At 40.6% G+C, this 15,489-nt stretch overlaps 1 protein-coding gene across 1 annotated transcript in view; it reads left to right on the plus strand.

Moving 5' to 3' along the window:
- The window catches only part of PCNX4 (pecanex 4), a 1,626,974-nt gene that overhangs the window by 1,019,223 nt on the left and 592,262 nt on the right, over window positions 1–15,489 (plus strand). The window contains exon 7 of the mRNA XM_044074466.1: window positions 10,469–10,832. Within this exon, the coding sequence (XP_043930401.1) occupies window positions 10,469–10,832 (364 nt within the window). The remainder of the gene's footprint in view (window positions 1–10,468; window positions 10,833–15,489) is intronic.

Genomic DNA, 15,489 nt, shown 5'->3' on the forward strand with positions numbered 1-15,489 from the left:
GCTCAAAAGTTAAACCCACCCCCATAGACAGCACAAGGAACAAGAAACTAAGGGTAATGCTGCTTAATGCCAGAAGTCTTGACCTCAAGATGCACGCACTCAAAGCTCTCCTCAGTATGGAGAACATCGATATCTGTGCAGTGACAGAAACCTGGTTCAAGGCTCCAGAGAGCACGCCAGCACTACCAGGCTATACCTCATATCATGCTTTTCGACCCCAAAACCCGGACCGAACCACAAAAGGAGGGGGAGTTTCCATATTTATCAAGGATATCCACACCTCCAGGTTAGTGGCATTGCACGAAGTATCGGAGACCATCCATGTGCAACTAACAGTGGGCAAGACTGCTTTTCAGTTTATAGCATCCTACAGACCACCCTCTCAAAGTCAGGAATCCCACTCGGCTTTCCTGAAAACATTGGAGAACATGAAGATCTCTCCAAACACCATTATATTGGGTGACTTCAACTACCCAAACATTGACTGGGAGCACTACTCAAGCCCCAGCACCTTAGCCCAAAGGTTCCTGGAAATTATAAACTCAAATGCTATGGAACAACTAGTCACCACTCCCACAAGAGGGGACAACATACTAGACCTGATCATTACCAACATGGGGACTCTATGCTCCACACCAGAAGTATATCCCTCATTGGTAAGATCAGACCATAAATTAATTTCACTGGATGTCCACATCCTGACCCCACCCCCAGCCCAGAAAACCACAGTGAAAAACTTCTCAAAAGCGAACTTCTCACTTCTCAAAACTGAAGTAGAATCCTTCAAGGCCCCAGGGCCAGTGGAAACTACAGCCCAAACTGCAGAATTCTATATAAACGCATTCTACGGACATCTCCAGGAATGCATGGATCATGCTATCCCAAACAAATCCAAGACCCAATCATCCAAAGGCAGGCGTCCAGTCTGGTGGATCCCTGCCATAAATAAACTGTACAACAGAAGGAGGAAGCTACTACATGATAGAGCAAAATCCCTCATAGGGAAGGCATCTCTGATCAGTACTAGCAAAAAATTACGATCCCTCATAAAATCCTCCAAGGCCAGCTTTGAGAGAAAAATTGCACAGCACAGCAAAGACAATCATAAGGCTTTTTTCAGTTATGTTAGGAACCTGGGATGCAACTCCCAGACTTGTTCTGAGTTGATTCTAAACGACAAAAAATACACTGAACCCACAGACATCGCCAATATCCTGGCAGACAAGTTCAGTGCAAACCCCCCCCCCCCAAAAATGAGCAAGTATCTATCCTGGCAGAGGGCTGCCTCCCAAACATCTCTGATGCTCAGGTGAAGGCTGCCCTCTCCAAAGCAAAAAACACTGCTTCCATGGGACCAGATGGCGTCCCAGGTTGCGTCCTACATGAACTCCAAGGGGAACTAATCCCTCAAATAAAACAGCTATACAATCTCAGCCTCACTACAGGATATGTGCCCACAGAATGGCGTACAGCAACAGTGGTCCCACTCCACAAAGGTGGAGACTCTACGGACCCTGGAAACTATCACCCCATAAGCCTGACTAGCTTAGTCTGCAAGGCAATGGAGAGGATCATCATGGAGCTCATAAACAAAGACATTGGGGACCTACAGACACTGGATCCTACCCAGTTCGGCTTTGTCAAGGGCAGATCCTGCCTTTTGAACCTGGTTGACTTCTTCGAAACAGTCACCAAAGCCATAGATGAAGGGAAGGTAGTCCACACAGCCTATCTGGACCTTGCAAAGGCATTTGACACAATACCCCACTCGGGCATCATAGATAAGCTATCCAGCTTAAATATAAACCACTATGTCACAAGATGGGTCGCAAACTGGCTCAAAGACAGAACCCACAGAGTGAGAGTTGCTGGAGCCATGTCAGACTCGAACCCGGTCACAAGTGGCGTCCCACAGGGTTCTGTCCTGTGACCACTCTTGTTCGGTATATACTTTTCCGAGGTACAGGCAAACATAGAAGGACTATGGCTCACCAAGTTTGCAGACGACTGCAAACTGGGTGCCATAATCGACTCTCCAGATGACACAAACATCCTTCAAAAAGGTCTCACAGAGACAGATAACTGGTGCCAGCGCCATGGTTTAAAGCTAAATGCCAAAAAATGTATAGTCATACCCTTTGGCAAAAACAATGTGCCCACAAATTACCACATAGGCGGAAACCATTAAGTACAGAGAAAGTTATTAGGGACCTGCAAACCCAAGTTGATAGCAATCTCTCCTTTGAAAACCACATTGCCAAAGTGGTTAGAAAGACCTTCTACATAGCCCACCTCATCACGAAGGGTTTCACATCTAGATCAAGAGAGGTAATTGTACCCCTTTATTCATCCCTCATCAGGCCCATCATAGAATACAATGCCCCTTTTGGGATGTACCTTACCCAACACCTGCAGCAATTAGAGAGACCCCAAAAGTATCTCACCAAGAGGATCGAGGGTCTTAAACAGATGCCATATGCTGCTCGGTTAAAAAAACTCCAGCTCTACTCAGTTGCATACCGCCTACTTCGAGGCGATCTATGCCTGACATACAAAGCTATGTCAAATCCAGAATTAATGGAAATGCTCCACCTCAGTAAATCTAAATCCCTTAGAGCCACACGCTCGAGGGACTTTGAACCTCAGCACAGAAATAAATAGAACTTGCTGGAGGGACAGGTTCATAACCTAGAGGCACCCTTCACTCTGGAATAGAATTCCAGTTCATGTGAGGCAGAGCACCTCACTGAATCTCTTCAAGAAGAATCTCGATAGGTGGATGGGGGATCGTAGGTTTGTCCCAGGGATTACTCCCGTGTCACTATTAGACAGAGGCACAGTAAACTAAACCTTAAAAAGGACACAGTATACTCAAATCAAGGGGTGGCGTAAGCCATACAGAATCGGGCTTGGCTTATAATTGCCCCAGGGCAGATAGCCTAGTATGAACCTATGACATATCTAATTGAAAAATTCAGTGAGGTAATTTTCTCCCTTTTAAAACAGGTTTAATGAAAACACGCCCATTCAAGCCTGGGTGTTTGTCAACATTTAGACTGTCAATCCACCTTAGTTCTGCATATTCTGTCAGATTCACTAAGCCTCAGACTTTCACATAGCACTTCCAGAACGGCAAACTTAAATTTATGTTCATTCCCATTTTCAGTAGCATGCTTGGTTTGACTATTGGCTTATTGGGAACATGAATTTGTGCATAATAACATTCCCTTTGCCAGTAATTTGTGTTACTACAAACGATTTGTTGATTATCTTTTTTGTTGTTTGGAGGGGGACAATCGTTGAGTCAATTTATTGAATATTTGCACTCAACTACAGCATTTCTTAGGTTTTCCGTTAAACCTGTTTAAAGGGGAGAAAATTCCCTCATTGAATTTTTCAATTAGATATGTCATGTGATTTTTTATATATAAATGGTTGTCTTGATTGTTTTTATTGCAAGAATGATGAAGCAGCAGTTTTGCTGTGAAAGCTCTAACTTGGTACATTAAGAGCTTTATTTTACAGCTGTGTTGGTCAGCTTTATATTTTTATTTTTATTTTGTAGTTTCTTGTGTATTTTGTCGACCTTCACTGGGCAGTAGCACTTTTATATTTCAGTACCTCACACTATCACAGATGCTAATGCTGTTAATGGAGGACATGCCGCTAGTTAGTATTAAGGATGCTGAATAATTCTTCCCATAATGTAATGGATTTCTTGTAGAGTTTTCTCTGTGCTTAATGTTATATGTGACCATATTGAACAAATTTCTAGTGACTTGCCTCACCATATCGAAGACCTCTCCCTAGATGCCATGAGCCAGTTATGTAGTAGAAAGTTATTTAATTTTTTCATCATCTCTTCTCTGAAATCAGACACCTGCAGATCCTGCCCTTTCATCCTGTCTGTGAAGATAACAGCCCGGTAGCAAGTCTTGGATGCCATCAGTCGTAAGTATTGATAAAGGGCTTAGCAGTGTCAGTGTTGAAAGTGTTTGAATGATGCAGTATCAGTGCTGCCGCAAAACATTTGCATTCTGGTATTTTGATACACTGCTGCCCTGCCTGGGGAGCAGTCAGGCAAAGCATAAACCTGTTAACCTCGCCTACAAGAAGCAGAGCCTCTGTTATTTCTGTCCTCCCTAACAGCTGTGTAGACATCTGGACTGCTAATCACCTTGTATCTGGTCACTTAAGCACCAGGCAGTTGATAAAAAATGATAGCCCAGGTAACAAGTTGGCAGATTTTTAAAAATTCTCTACAGAGTACGTCATCTGAAATATTGGCTGAGCAAACATTAGTAACAAAGGAAATAATTCTTTGGAGATGGGATGTAAGATTTGAGTTGCCTAGACATAATAAGGCATTGCTTAAGTTTAATGCTATCAGCTACCAAAAAAGGAATTACTAGTGAATGGAAATTAAGATCTAAACCAACCATAACTGAAGTATTGAATAGGGGAAAGGAGATAAAAGGATTGGAGGTGGTATCTTCAAGGGAAAGGGAAGAAACAAATTACATAGAAATAAATGGAATTTTTGGGAACAGTATATGCAGAATAATGTTCAGGAGGAGGAGTGAAATTTAAGAGAAGTCAGTCAATTTATGTAATGTTGGAGTCAGTGAGAATTGTTAGAAAGAAGACATGTATAGGTTCATAGGTAAGTACTAGGCCTGCTGCCCTTTCACCCCATTTAAGCCTAACTAGTTTCCTTTTTTATGCTCAAGATAACGTATCCCATTGGCTTTACCCATTCTATGATTAATAATTATAGATTACCCCTAATAAGAATAAGTGGGGTCATACAGGGGCTTTGTCTGCCCGTTAGTACAGTGGACAGTGCTGGGGTAAGTCTCCTGTTTCCCACATCCATAGATCAAAGTTGTGCTTAAAAAAATGGACAGGGATGAAGTTTGTTTTATGTGGAATGGGAGTTTGTTCCACAGCAGTGATATCCTTTGCAAAATATGCCTGTCCCTCCAAACCGTTATGTTGATGCTGAAGAGGTTTAAATCCCTAGATTAAGTGTTTCTGATGCCACTTCACTTGCTGATGTGCAGTAAATCCATCAGTAATGGTTGGCGGATTGCTTGTATGTCAGACACAGGTCACCCCTTTGCAGTCTGTAGGATACTAAATATAGTGACATGGCTTTGAGTTGGTCCATGTAGGACATGCTATTTAGGACTTGTATCCTTTTAGTAAAGTATCTCTTTTTTAATTTCTCCAAGTCTTTTGGGTTTCTAATACCATGACTGGAATGGACCCTATTCCTAAGTCAAAGTACAATTAAAGTTCATGAAATTAGTATTGTTTCACTCTTTGATGTCAGCTAGTAGTGCTCTTCCAGCACCCGCAGTGTGCCCAGTAATGATTCTTTCTGCAATTTGTATGGAGTTACATGTATTGGTAGCATATGTAAATATGATTGTAGACGCTTCTTTGTAAGACCTGTTGCTCCTACTACTATTGGAACTGTCTGAGTATCTTTCTTCCATGTTGCTCTTGTTTCTGCCTGCAAATCCTGATATTTTATGACTTTGTGTCTCTCTGTATGCAGGGCAGTGTACTCAGTGGGTGTGGTGAATTCAGTGATCAGTGCTAATTTTGTCTTCTTTTCCTGGACCACCATGTCTGGTTTTCTAGCATCTATCTTTTGAACTGTTGGTAATGGATGATCTCATGTGATGTAGACTTCATTTTCTGTGATGCTTTGTGGCTAATATTTCCAGTGTTTTTCAGCCACTTCAGTACCTTAATGTTTGCACAATCCCCAGTGCACAGTCTTGCCACATTATTATGCCTTTCAGTATACACTCCTCCTGCCATAAGTATGTTGCTACCAGCAATGTGGTGTTCAACTGTTTCCAATTCGGTTTTACAAAACCTACATTCGTCTGTTTCTCCCACATGCTCAATGGACTTTGTAAACAAACGTGTACACAGCCCACTATCTTGGGGTGCCAATATTGACCTTTCATCTCCTTAACCATACCTGATCAACATGAGGTTCTTCCAGAAGTTTTCTATACTAGCTATATTTATGCATTTTCCACATTTCTTGCCTTCTCATCTCATCCTTCACCTTATATTCTTTCTTTTGTTTTTTGGCGCATTCATTTGCTGCCAGATTTTTCTCTACTTCTGGTTTGATTTCCATTCCTGCTTGATGCCGATATGCTTCTGCTAGATTAAGCAGAGAAGTCATCTTAGATTTATTCTCCTCATGTTTCAAAACTTTAACTACGTTTGCGTCTTGTGAGGTCAGCAGATATGTGTGGAGTCCCACAATTGCAGATCTATACTTATAAACTATTTCAAAGAGGCCCATCCCTCCTTCGGAATGAGGAATATATAATCTTGGTATGCGCTAATTTTTATAAGTCATTTGGTGAGTATGAAGCATCCTTCTTGTTTTCCTATCTCATCTGTCCAGCATGTTTTGGGGCCAGTCAGTCACTCCAAACTGTAAGTTAAGACAGGAAGAGCAAATTGGTTTATAGTTTGGATTTTATTCCTAGATGTCAGTGCTGTTTGCAGGATTAATTTAAGTCTTCTGAAGTATTCCTTGCTAAGTTTTATTCGCATTTGTTCGTGTTTTATTGTTGATACTTCATCAATTCCCAAATATTTATACACTCCTTCTTGTTCAAGTTCTTTTATAACACATTCTTGTCCCAAAATGATGTTTTCCTGGTGTTGTAGTTTTCCTGCTTTAAAGGTTGCTTTTGCACATTTATCAAAACCAAATGACATTCTTGTATCATCTGAAAAAAGGTTTTGACAACTTGCAGTTGTGCTTTCAGTTCCTCATCTGATGAGCTGTACAGTTTTAAATCATTGACAAAGAGAAGATGAGAAGTCTTTACACTTTGTTGTTTTCTAGGAGCCAGATTATAGCCACTGCTGAAGCTGTTAAGTAAACAGCTTAATGGGTTAAGGGCAAGGCAGAACAGCAGCAGTGATAGAGAGTCATCCTGGAATATCTCCCTTTGAATTTTTATCCCTGGGATCATAATTTGTCCTTTATCCTGGCTTAATTGCAAAGTGGTTTGCCACTGTTTCATGGTCACTGTAATGTAATCAATTAGTGTAGGGTGTATCTTATAAATTTTTAAGCACTCTTTTATCCATGAATATAGAATACTATCAAATGCTTTTTTGTAGTCAGTCCATTCCATACTTAGAGTCTTTCCCTTTTTACAATTCTCGACTATGACTTTATTTAACAACAAATGATCCTTTGTTCCGTATGACTTTCTTTTATTGCCCTTTTGTTCTACTGCGATAATTGCGTTTTCTTCTAAATGACTATAAACTCTGTCTGCATTAGTTCCCGTATATAGTTTATACATAGTCGGAAGGCAAGTTATTGGTCTATAATTTTTAGGGTAGCTTGCAAGTTCACTCTTAAGTAGGAATATTGTTTTTCCTGTTGTTACCAGGTTGGTGTCTGTTTGGGGTGTGCATATAAATAGTTCTTACTCATGACTAAGTCTCCGTGTAAGGATGTTAATACTTTCAGCCAAAAGTTAGGCACTGCATCTGGGCCTGGGGTTTTCCAATTAGAGGCTTTTCTTAACTTAGTTTCAGTCTCTCTGGCTGTTACTTCATCCCATTTCATATCATGTACCTTTAAACCTCTTATTCTATCATTAACCTCTTCTATCTATATCTGTCTGTGTGGGCGTTCAGTTGTTGTATGTGTCTGGACAAATACATGCCAATGGGGCATTTATGTTTAATGATTGGCCTAATGAGGGCTGAGTAAAGGTGGACAGTGACATCCCTAGATCTAGATACAATCTCTTTGTTTATAAGCTGTGCAATATAGAAGGATTTCCTAAAACAGTAGACACATGTTGATCAAAAATTAAGTCACTGTCCACACAAGTTCCCAAATCCTGAATAACTGGGTCAGTCTTTAGAGGTCCATTATCAATGTAGTAGTTCCGTGGGGTAGATGACTTCCGAAGGATAAAGTAATGTATTTTTTTGACATTTAGCTTCAGATCATGATTTTGATAGCAGTTATTTATGTGAGACAGAGCTTCCTGCTGGATGGCTAAATCATTTGGAGATTCAGTGACTGCTCCTAGCTTGCAGTCATCTGTAAACTTACTTAGCCAAAACCCTTTAGTATTAACTTTTACTTAAGAAAAGTAGATGCCAAATAGGAGAAGTTCCAACACAGAACTCTGGAGGACTCCATTGGTGACTGATCTCTTTGTGGAGGTAACTTCCCCTATTTTGATTATCTGCATCGTATGAGGGAGCCAACGGGTGACATAGGGGTTTATTCCTAGTTTATGCATCTTTTTTTACTATGCCTCAATGGGGATTTGTGTCAAAAGCTTTGGCTAGGTCGATGTATGCAGGGTGTACCGTTTTGCCTTCATTTATTCCTTTGGTGACCTTTTCAGAAAACCCACCAGACTGAGTAAACATGACCTGCCCTTGATGAATCCAAACTGAGATGGGTCCAGTGTTTGGAAGTTCCCTATGCCCCGATTGATTGATTCCATGATAATTCTTTGCAAATGAAGCTGGACAGACTTATAGGTCTGTAATTGCCTGGGTCTGTGGAAAGCCCTTCTTTATGCAGGGGAATGGCTAGCTGTTCCCCATTCACATGGTACAAAACCTGTATGAAGGATGAGATTGAATAGTGTTCTTAGGGGTGTGGCTAAATCATGCTTTAGTTTATTTAAGATGCCTCTAGGATATTGTCACTACCCATCAATACAGTATTTTTAACTTTTGACAGTGCTTTTAGGACTTGGTCTTGTATGATAGCTGGAGATGAGCCAGTTTCAGGTATATCTTGAGAGACAGACTGCAGGGATAGAGGGGTAGAGTTAGATCTAAATTTATCAGTCAGCAGGTTAGCTGTATCTTCAGCCTCAGTGTAGGTAATGTAGATCACAATCAGCTCAGCACATTGCTGTGTTGTTCTTTTGAAATTACGAACATAACTAAAAAAATGCCTTGTGATTGGCTTTGGCTTGGGTATTTATTTTAACCTCCGACTTCTTTTTGGTTGATTTTATTAAGCTCCTGAGTTGTTTTATTTCAGTGACAAGGGTTATAACATTTTGGGAATTACTCCTTACTCTTTGTTTTGATTGTTATTTTGATCTTTTTATTTTTTTATTTTGATCAAGATTATTTTCCTTTTATTATAAAGCTTGTTGATGTTATGGTTCCAACTTGGGGAGTTGTTTCTGGGATTTGCCCTGCACTTGTTCCTGTGGGATACAGCTGCATGTATAATTCATGAAGCTAATAAAAAATTCTTTACAGAGATTTTCTTTTCTATAACTGTATGTGTATCCAGATTCACAGTGTGGGAAGCTAGTTGTCTTCTTCTTTCGGCTGTTCCCATTAGGGGTCGCCACAGTGGATCATCTGTTTCCATTTCTTCATGTCCTCTGCATCTTGCTGTGTCACACCAACCACCTGCATGTCCTCACTTACCACATCCATAAACCGTATCTTAGGCCTTCCTCTTTTTTTCCTCTTACTTGGCAGCTCCATCCTTAGCATCCTTTTCTCAGTATATCCAGCATCCCTTCTCAGCACATGTCCAGACCAAGTCAATCTTGCTTCTTTGGCATTGTCTCCAGACTGTCCATCCTGAGCTGACCCTCTAATATACTGAGTCCTAATCCTCTCCATCCTTGTCACACCCAATGCAAATTTTAACATCTTTAATTCTACCACGTCCAGCTCTGACTCCTGCCTTTTTGTCAGTGCAGCTGTCTGCAACCTATATAACATAGTTGGTCTCACTACCCTCTTGTAGACCTTCCCCTTCACTCTTACTGGTACTCGTCTGTCACAAATCAACAGTGTGTGAAGCTAGTAAAGGTGTTAAAAAAAACTTTAGTCCTCACCATATTCATCAAGTGGGATATATTACTTAATTAGAAAAAAGTCAGTAAACTTTTCTGTTATTTTGCACCAATTGTATCCTAATTAAACCAGGTCTGTCACAATTAAAGAATGGAGTTTTTTTGTTTACGATCTGGCTAGCTTTGTACTGGGAAATTAGTCATCCCAATGGTTTTGTGTTTATCTCTTTTGTTACCATATGAAGATAAAAACATTTCAGTTTGAGAAATTTTAGCATTTGACATTTTGAGTAAAACCACTGGGGGAAAGAGGTTGTTGACTCTCCAGGTATGAAATAGCATTTGCTTTCCTTCTTTCAATACATTTTTAGCCTGCAGGATTTCAGTTTGCAACTTTGTTTTCTTTTTGTATCTGGAATAGATGCTGAACCATGAGAAAACTGTGTACATAGTGAAATTTATGAGATACCGTGTGCATCTCAGTTATACTTGTGCTTTGTGCATTCACAGTGTGAACAGGTAATCAGGTTATTCCATTGGCAGAAATGCATATTCAGTGTGCTGTACTGTACTGTTTTATTGCTTTATGTTATTTTATTTTTATTCCACAGGTCAGTCTCATTCAGGATCGATTATTTCAGCTGATTTCCAAAATGAAGTTTGCATTGACTTTGCTTATAACATCATGGACTGAAAAAAAGCAGAGACGAAAATCCACTGCCACACTTATAACACTGAATATTTTATTATTCCCGCTGGTAGTGGTTATCATAATAATTTCTACAGCACTTTCAGCACCCTTGCTGCCACTCTTCACACTTCCTATATTCTTGGTTGGATTTCCACGGCCAGTTCGATTCTGGCCAGGAGCAGTGGGTAGAGCTGCATGCACCTGTCCTGAGTCTGTGTATTACCAACAAATGATTCCTAGCTTACTTGCTTCATTGCAGACTGCATTTGCAATGGGCAGTCTAGGTAAGTTGAAACAAAAATAGCAGTCTTTGAGAGGTGATAATTTGTTTGAGTAAACCTTGAAATTTATTTGATACGGTATTTCTTAAACCTTAAGTCCATATGATTTGGTTTACAGTTCAAATTATGCAGTATTTAGGAAAGATAAGGATAAATGTTATCCTGAAATCAAGTTTAAAATGTAATTGCAGTTGATTCTGTTTCCCTAGAGATGACTCTGTTAGCAAAAAATGAGGTCATTGAGACTTAATATTTTGGAAATATACAATCTGAAGACTGCTTAATCCCATATGTAAAACTAAAAAAAAGTATTTTTATAGATATGTGTATGTATATGTATTTTTTTTAAAACACTCAGTGAAAATGTACACATTTGTCAGAAATACATAAAATGTTATACACAGATCTTCAGTATGTCTTGTGGGAGACAAAGTCTGCCATGTAAATCATAATACTTCAAACACCCCATAAACCTAACCATAACCTCACTTCTAAACTCAGCCTAGACCTGAAATGTAATGGTAAAATCACAAAGTTGTATTGGTATTTTTCTTTCAAAATGTATTCTCCTATATACAATTTTACCAGAAGATCTTGAACAAATTTCCCTCAAGCTAGTAACCTCCTCCCCCAAATGATTTATTTGGCACTTGTATTCATTGTCTGGCCTGATTTTCAAATATTAAGGATTGTATGCAAAGATATGACACAGAATGCATATCATTTTGTCTTTTACACATCACAGTTGGTTGTTCTAGGAATGATCTCCTTTTCCAGCCCCTTAGTGCTCTTTACGTCTGCAGCTAGTCATCCTGTATGCTTCAATATGCAGCATAATAGTGTTTAGAATTACAAATCTGTGTAGTCATCTTCACAGTTGTGCTGCACTGATAATGTGGCAAGGAACAATGTCAGCTTTACCTGCATTTTATAGTGGAATACTTGCTTTACTGGCAGGCATGTTAACTTCTTCTATATGGTGAATGGCAAAAAGATGCATATTGATTTAAAGCCTTAAGGCAAACAGAAATAGCAAAATGAATAAAATGTATAAATACATTTTTGAATTTATGTACAACCAAACCAAAGGCATGTGATAACGGCATGCTTCTGAAGCCACTGATGCATTGTCATCTTGCCCATGATCATGCTGTTCTGAGATGCAACTAGAAAGGGTGCAGTTATCATGGCTGGATTTTTAAACTGTTTACAATTCTGTATTACAAAATCTACATTTGTCCAGTTCTCCCACATGATCAATGGACTTTGTAAACCAACATGTACGTAGTCCATTTTCTTAGACCCACCAATATTAACCTTTTGTCTTTTGGTTTAAATTCATCTCTCCTTTAACCATTCCTGCATTTGATCCTGATCAACATGAGGTTGTTTTAAGAGTTTTCTGTAGTTGCAACTATATTTATGCATTTTCCACATTTCTTGTCTTCTCATCTGATCCTTCACTTTATATTTGTTCTTTTGTTTGTTGGCACATTCAGTTACTGCCTGATTTTTATCTACTTCTGGTTTGATTTCCATTCCTGCTTGACACAAATATGCTTCTGCTAAACTAAGAAGGGAAGTCATCTTACACTTATTCTCCCCATGTTTTAAAAATTTTGCTTTGTTTCAGTCTTGTGAAGTCATCTGATATGTATACAGTCATACAATTGCAGAGCTATACATGTAATCAACTTCGAGGAGGCCCATACCTCTTTCAGAACAGAGAATATATAGTCTTGGTATGCACTGTTATTTATAAATCATTTGATAAGCATGAAGCATTCTTGTTTTCCTGTCCAACCAATCCAACACCTTTTGGGGCCAGTCATTCTCTCCAAAACTGTAAGTTAGGACAGGAAGAGAAAATTGGTTTATAGCTTGAACTTTGTTCCTAGATGTCAAAGGCTGTTTTCAGTATTAAATTTAGTCTTCTAAAATATTCCTTACTAACTTTTATTTGCATTTGTTTATGTTTTATTGTTGAGCCTTTGTCAGTTCACAAATATTTATACACACCCTCTTGCTCAAGTTCTTTTATATCACATTACTGTCCCAGGCTGATGTTTTCTTGGTACTGCATCTTTCCTGCATTAAAGGTTGCTTTTGCACATTTATCAAGACCAAATGACATTCTTATATCGTATCCGAAAAAGTTTTGACCGTTTGCAGTTATGCTTTCAGTTCCACATCTGATGAACTGCACAGATGTTCTTCTTGTTTCACTGTTGCAGTCATCACTTGGGTTATCTGCCTGCATGTAGCTCTGAAGTCGGCCCGAGTACCAGAGACTTAGTATTTCTGCGTTGGTTGCTGTCGCTCCAGGTCTGACGTCAGGTTGTCAGGGGGTATAAAAACAGGCAGCCGACGCCATTACATCAGTTTTTCTTGCCGAGGAGCCCAAAGCAGAAGCAGTTAGCATGAGTGCCGGACGGCCGCTACCTGAGTTTTCGTTATCGAATTGAATTATCCTGAAGTCTTCTGAAGCTAAGTACCCCGTTGGGGATCCTTTTTTCTTGCTCTAACCGATGTCAGAAAAATTTAACAATTGTCTTGCCTGTGGAAAGCAAATACCACACCTAGATTTTCATTCTTACTGCATCACCTGTTTAGGCCCAGACCACGACGTTCCTCGCTGTCAGTTTTGTGCCTTGTTCAACACCCAAACTATTTGTCGTTGGGCCCTTATTGTCGTTAAATACTTTAGTTCTCGTTTTCTATATTCCAAGATGGCTTTGTAAGCCATCCGACTACCGATCTACTGAAAAAACTTAAGGATAAAGACAGAGACAGACCGCACATGTCCAAAACTGCCGACAATGCTTCTGTTAAGCTAGTCGCCGGTACTCAGTGAGGTGCTTTTGCAGCCCCTGATGCCCGCTTCAGTGGATTCACAAGCCTCTACCAAGACCCATTCGGAGTCCGGTATGTTGCGAGACTCTTCTTGGATGGAACCTGTGGATGTCTCTACCCTGTATGGGTCTGGAGCCACCGAGCAGGCACCGGCTACTGAGGAAGATGTTCGCACTACCGATATTCGACACAAACCAATGACTTCTTTCACGTCTTCAGTTCTGTCTAAAATTACCGAGTTTCTAAGGCCAAGAGTACGCGCTACGCCTAAAAAAACGATGACCCAAACTCATGCACCTGCTTCCTTGCCAGAACGTCAAATGCTTAAAATGGCAGAAGACCTTATTATGTTGATTAGGGGAAATCAGCCTTCCCCTGCTAAGAGAAAAAGAGACCTGTCCCCAGCAGCTTTAACTGACCAAGAGTCCGACGACTCTGAGGTATCTGATTATGAAGGCATGCCTTTATCTGCTTATGAGGATTGAGATGCAGAGGAATCTATTCCCTTTGCTTCTCCTTCAGATGATTTTTCTTTTGGGAAAACCTTACATACTGTAAGAGAGCATTTCCACTGGGAATGCCAAGATGACCCTCAGTCCAAAAAGAGACTCAGAGAATTTTTAGACTTACCACAATGTAGGCCTTTAGCAATATCCCCAGTCCTGGATGTTGTGGATGATGTCTTTATGGAATCCAGTGCAACTCCTCATACTTTACCGCCTGCTCCACAGAAACCAGACAGGTACTACAGAGTACCTGACTCTCACAAATTCCTTTTCAAAAATCCTGCTGCTGACCCAGAGGTCATCTCACAGGGGCCTAAAAGTATCAAAGCAACTACAGCTAACAGTCCCACCCCTTTGGACAGGGACTCCAGAGCTTTAGATAGATAGGGTAAGAAAGTATACACCTCTGCAACTCTCGCCATTAGGGCTTTGAATTGCCAGTTTCACATGCCGAAGTACCAACAACATATTATGGAACTTGTTAAGCAAATTCTGCACCAGGACACCTCACAGCAGGGCCTGGAAAGTGGATACCCTATCCTTCCAGTGGGTAAACCTCTCAATCTATGCATTTCCCCCTCTGCCCCTTCTCTCAAGAATATTGCTCAAGATAAGACAGGACAGACCAAGGACATTTCTGATTGCCCTGGACTGGCCATGCCAGCACTGGTACCCACTCCTGCGCAGCCTGTCACCGGTGCCACCCTGGCACCTACCCCAGAGCTCCACCCTGCTCACTCAGCAGGGGGGGACAGATCTTGCATCTGCAACTGCAAACCCTAAATCTTGCAGCATGGCTTATTCCTTGAATTCTCCCCCAGTGACCAGCCTAAGCAAGCAGCTATTGGACTTCATTCTTAAAGCCAGAAGACCCAGTACAAGGAAGTCCTATGCTGATAAGTGGAAAAGGTATTGCTCCTGGATTCAATTTAAAGACGAGGACACGACTCTGCCTCCCTACCTCTAAACCTCGATTACTTAGTAGATCTACTCCACAGAGGCCTATCCTTTTCCTCCATTAAGATCCATGCCTCTGCCATCTCGGCTCATTACAACTCTGAGCCCACCCCTATTCTCTCACCCTCTCATCAAACAGTTCCTGAGATGGACAAACAACTTAAGGCCACCAAGGAGAGCACCCACCCCTGCTTTTGACCTTAACTTTGTACTGGAAAAGCTCACACTGCCCCCTTTTGAGCCTGCAGCATCAGTAGACTTACAATTCCTCTCTTGGAAAACAACATTGCTCCTGACCATCACTTCAGCAAGAAGAGTGTCTGAGCTACAAGCACTTATGGCTG

Source organism: Protopterus annectens, chromosome 6.part0 (assembly GCF_019279795.1).
Source record: "Protopterus annectens isolate FY-2018-M chromosome 6.part0, PAN1.0, whole genome shotgun sequence".
NCBI classification, from domain to species: Eukaryota; Metazoa; Chordata; order Ceratodontiformes; family Protopteridae; genus Protopterus; species Protopterus annectens.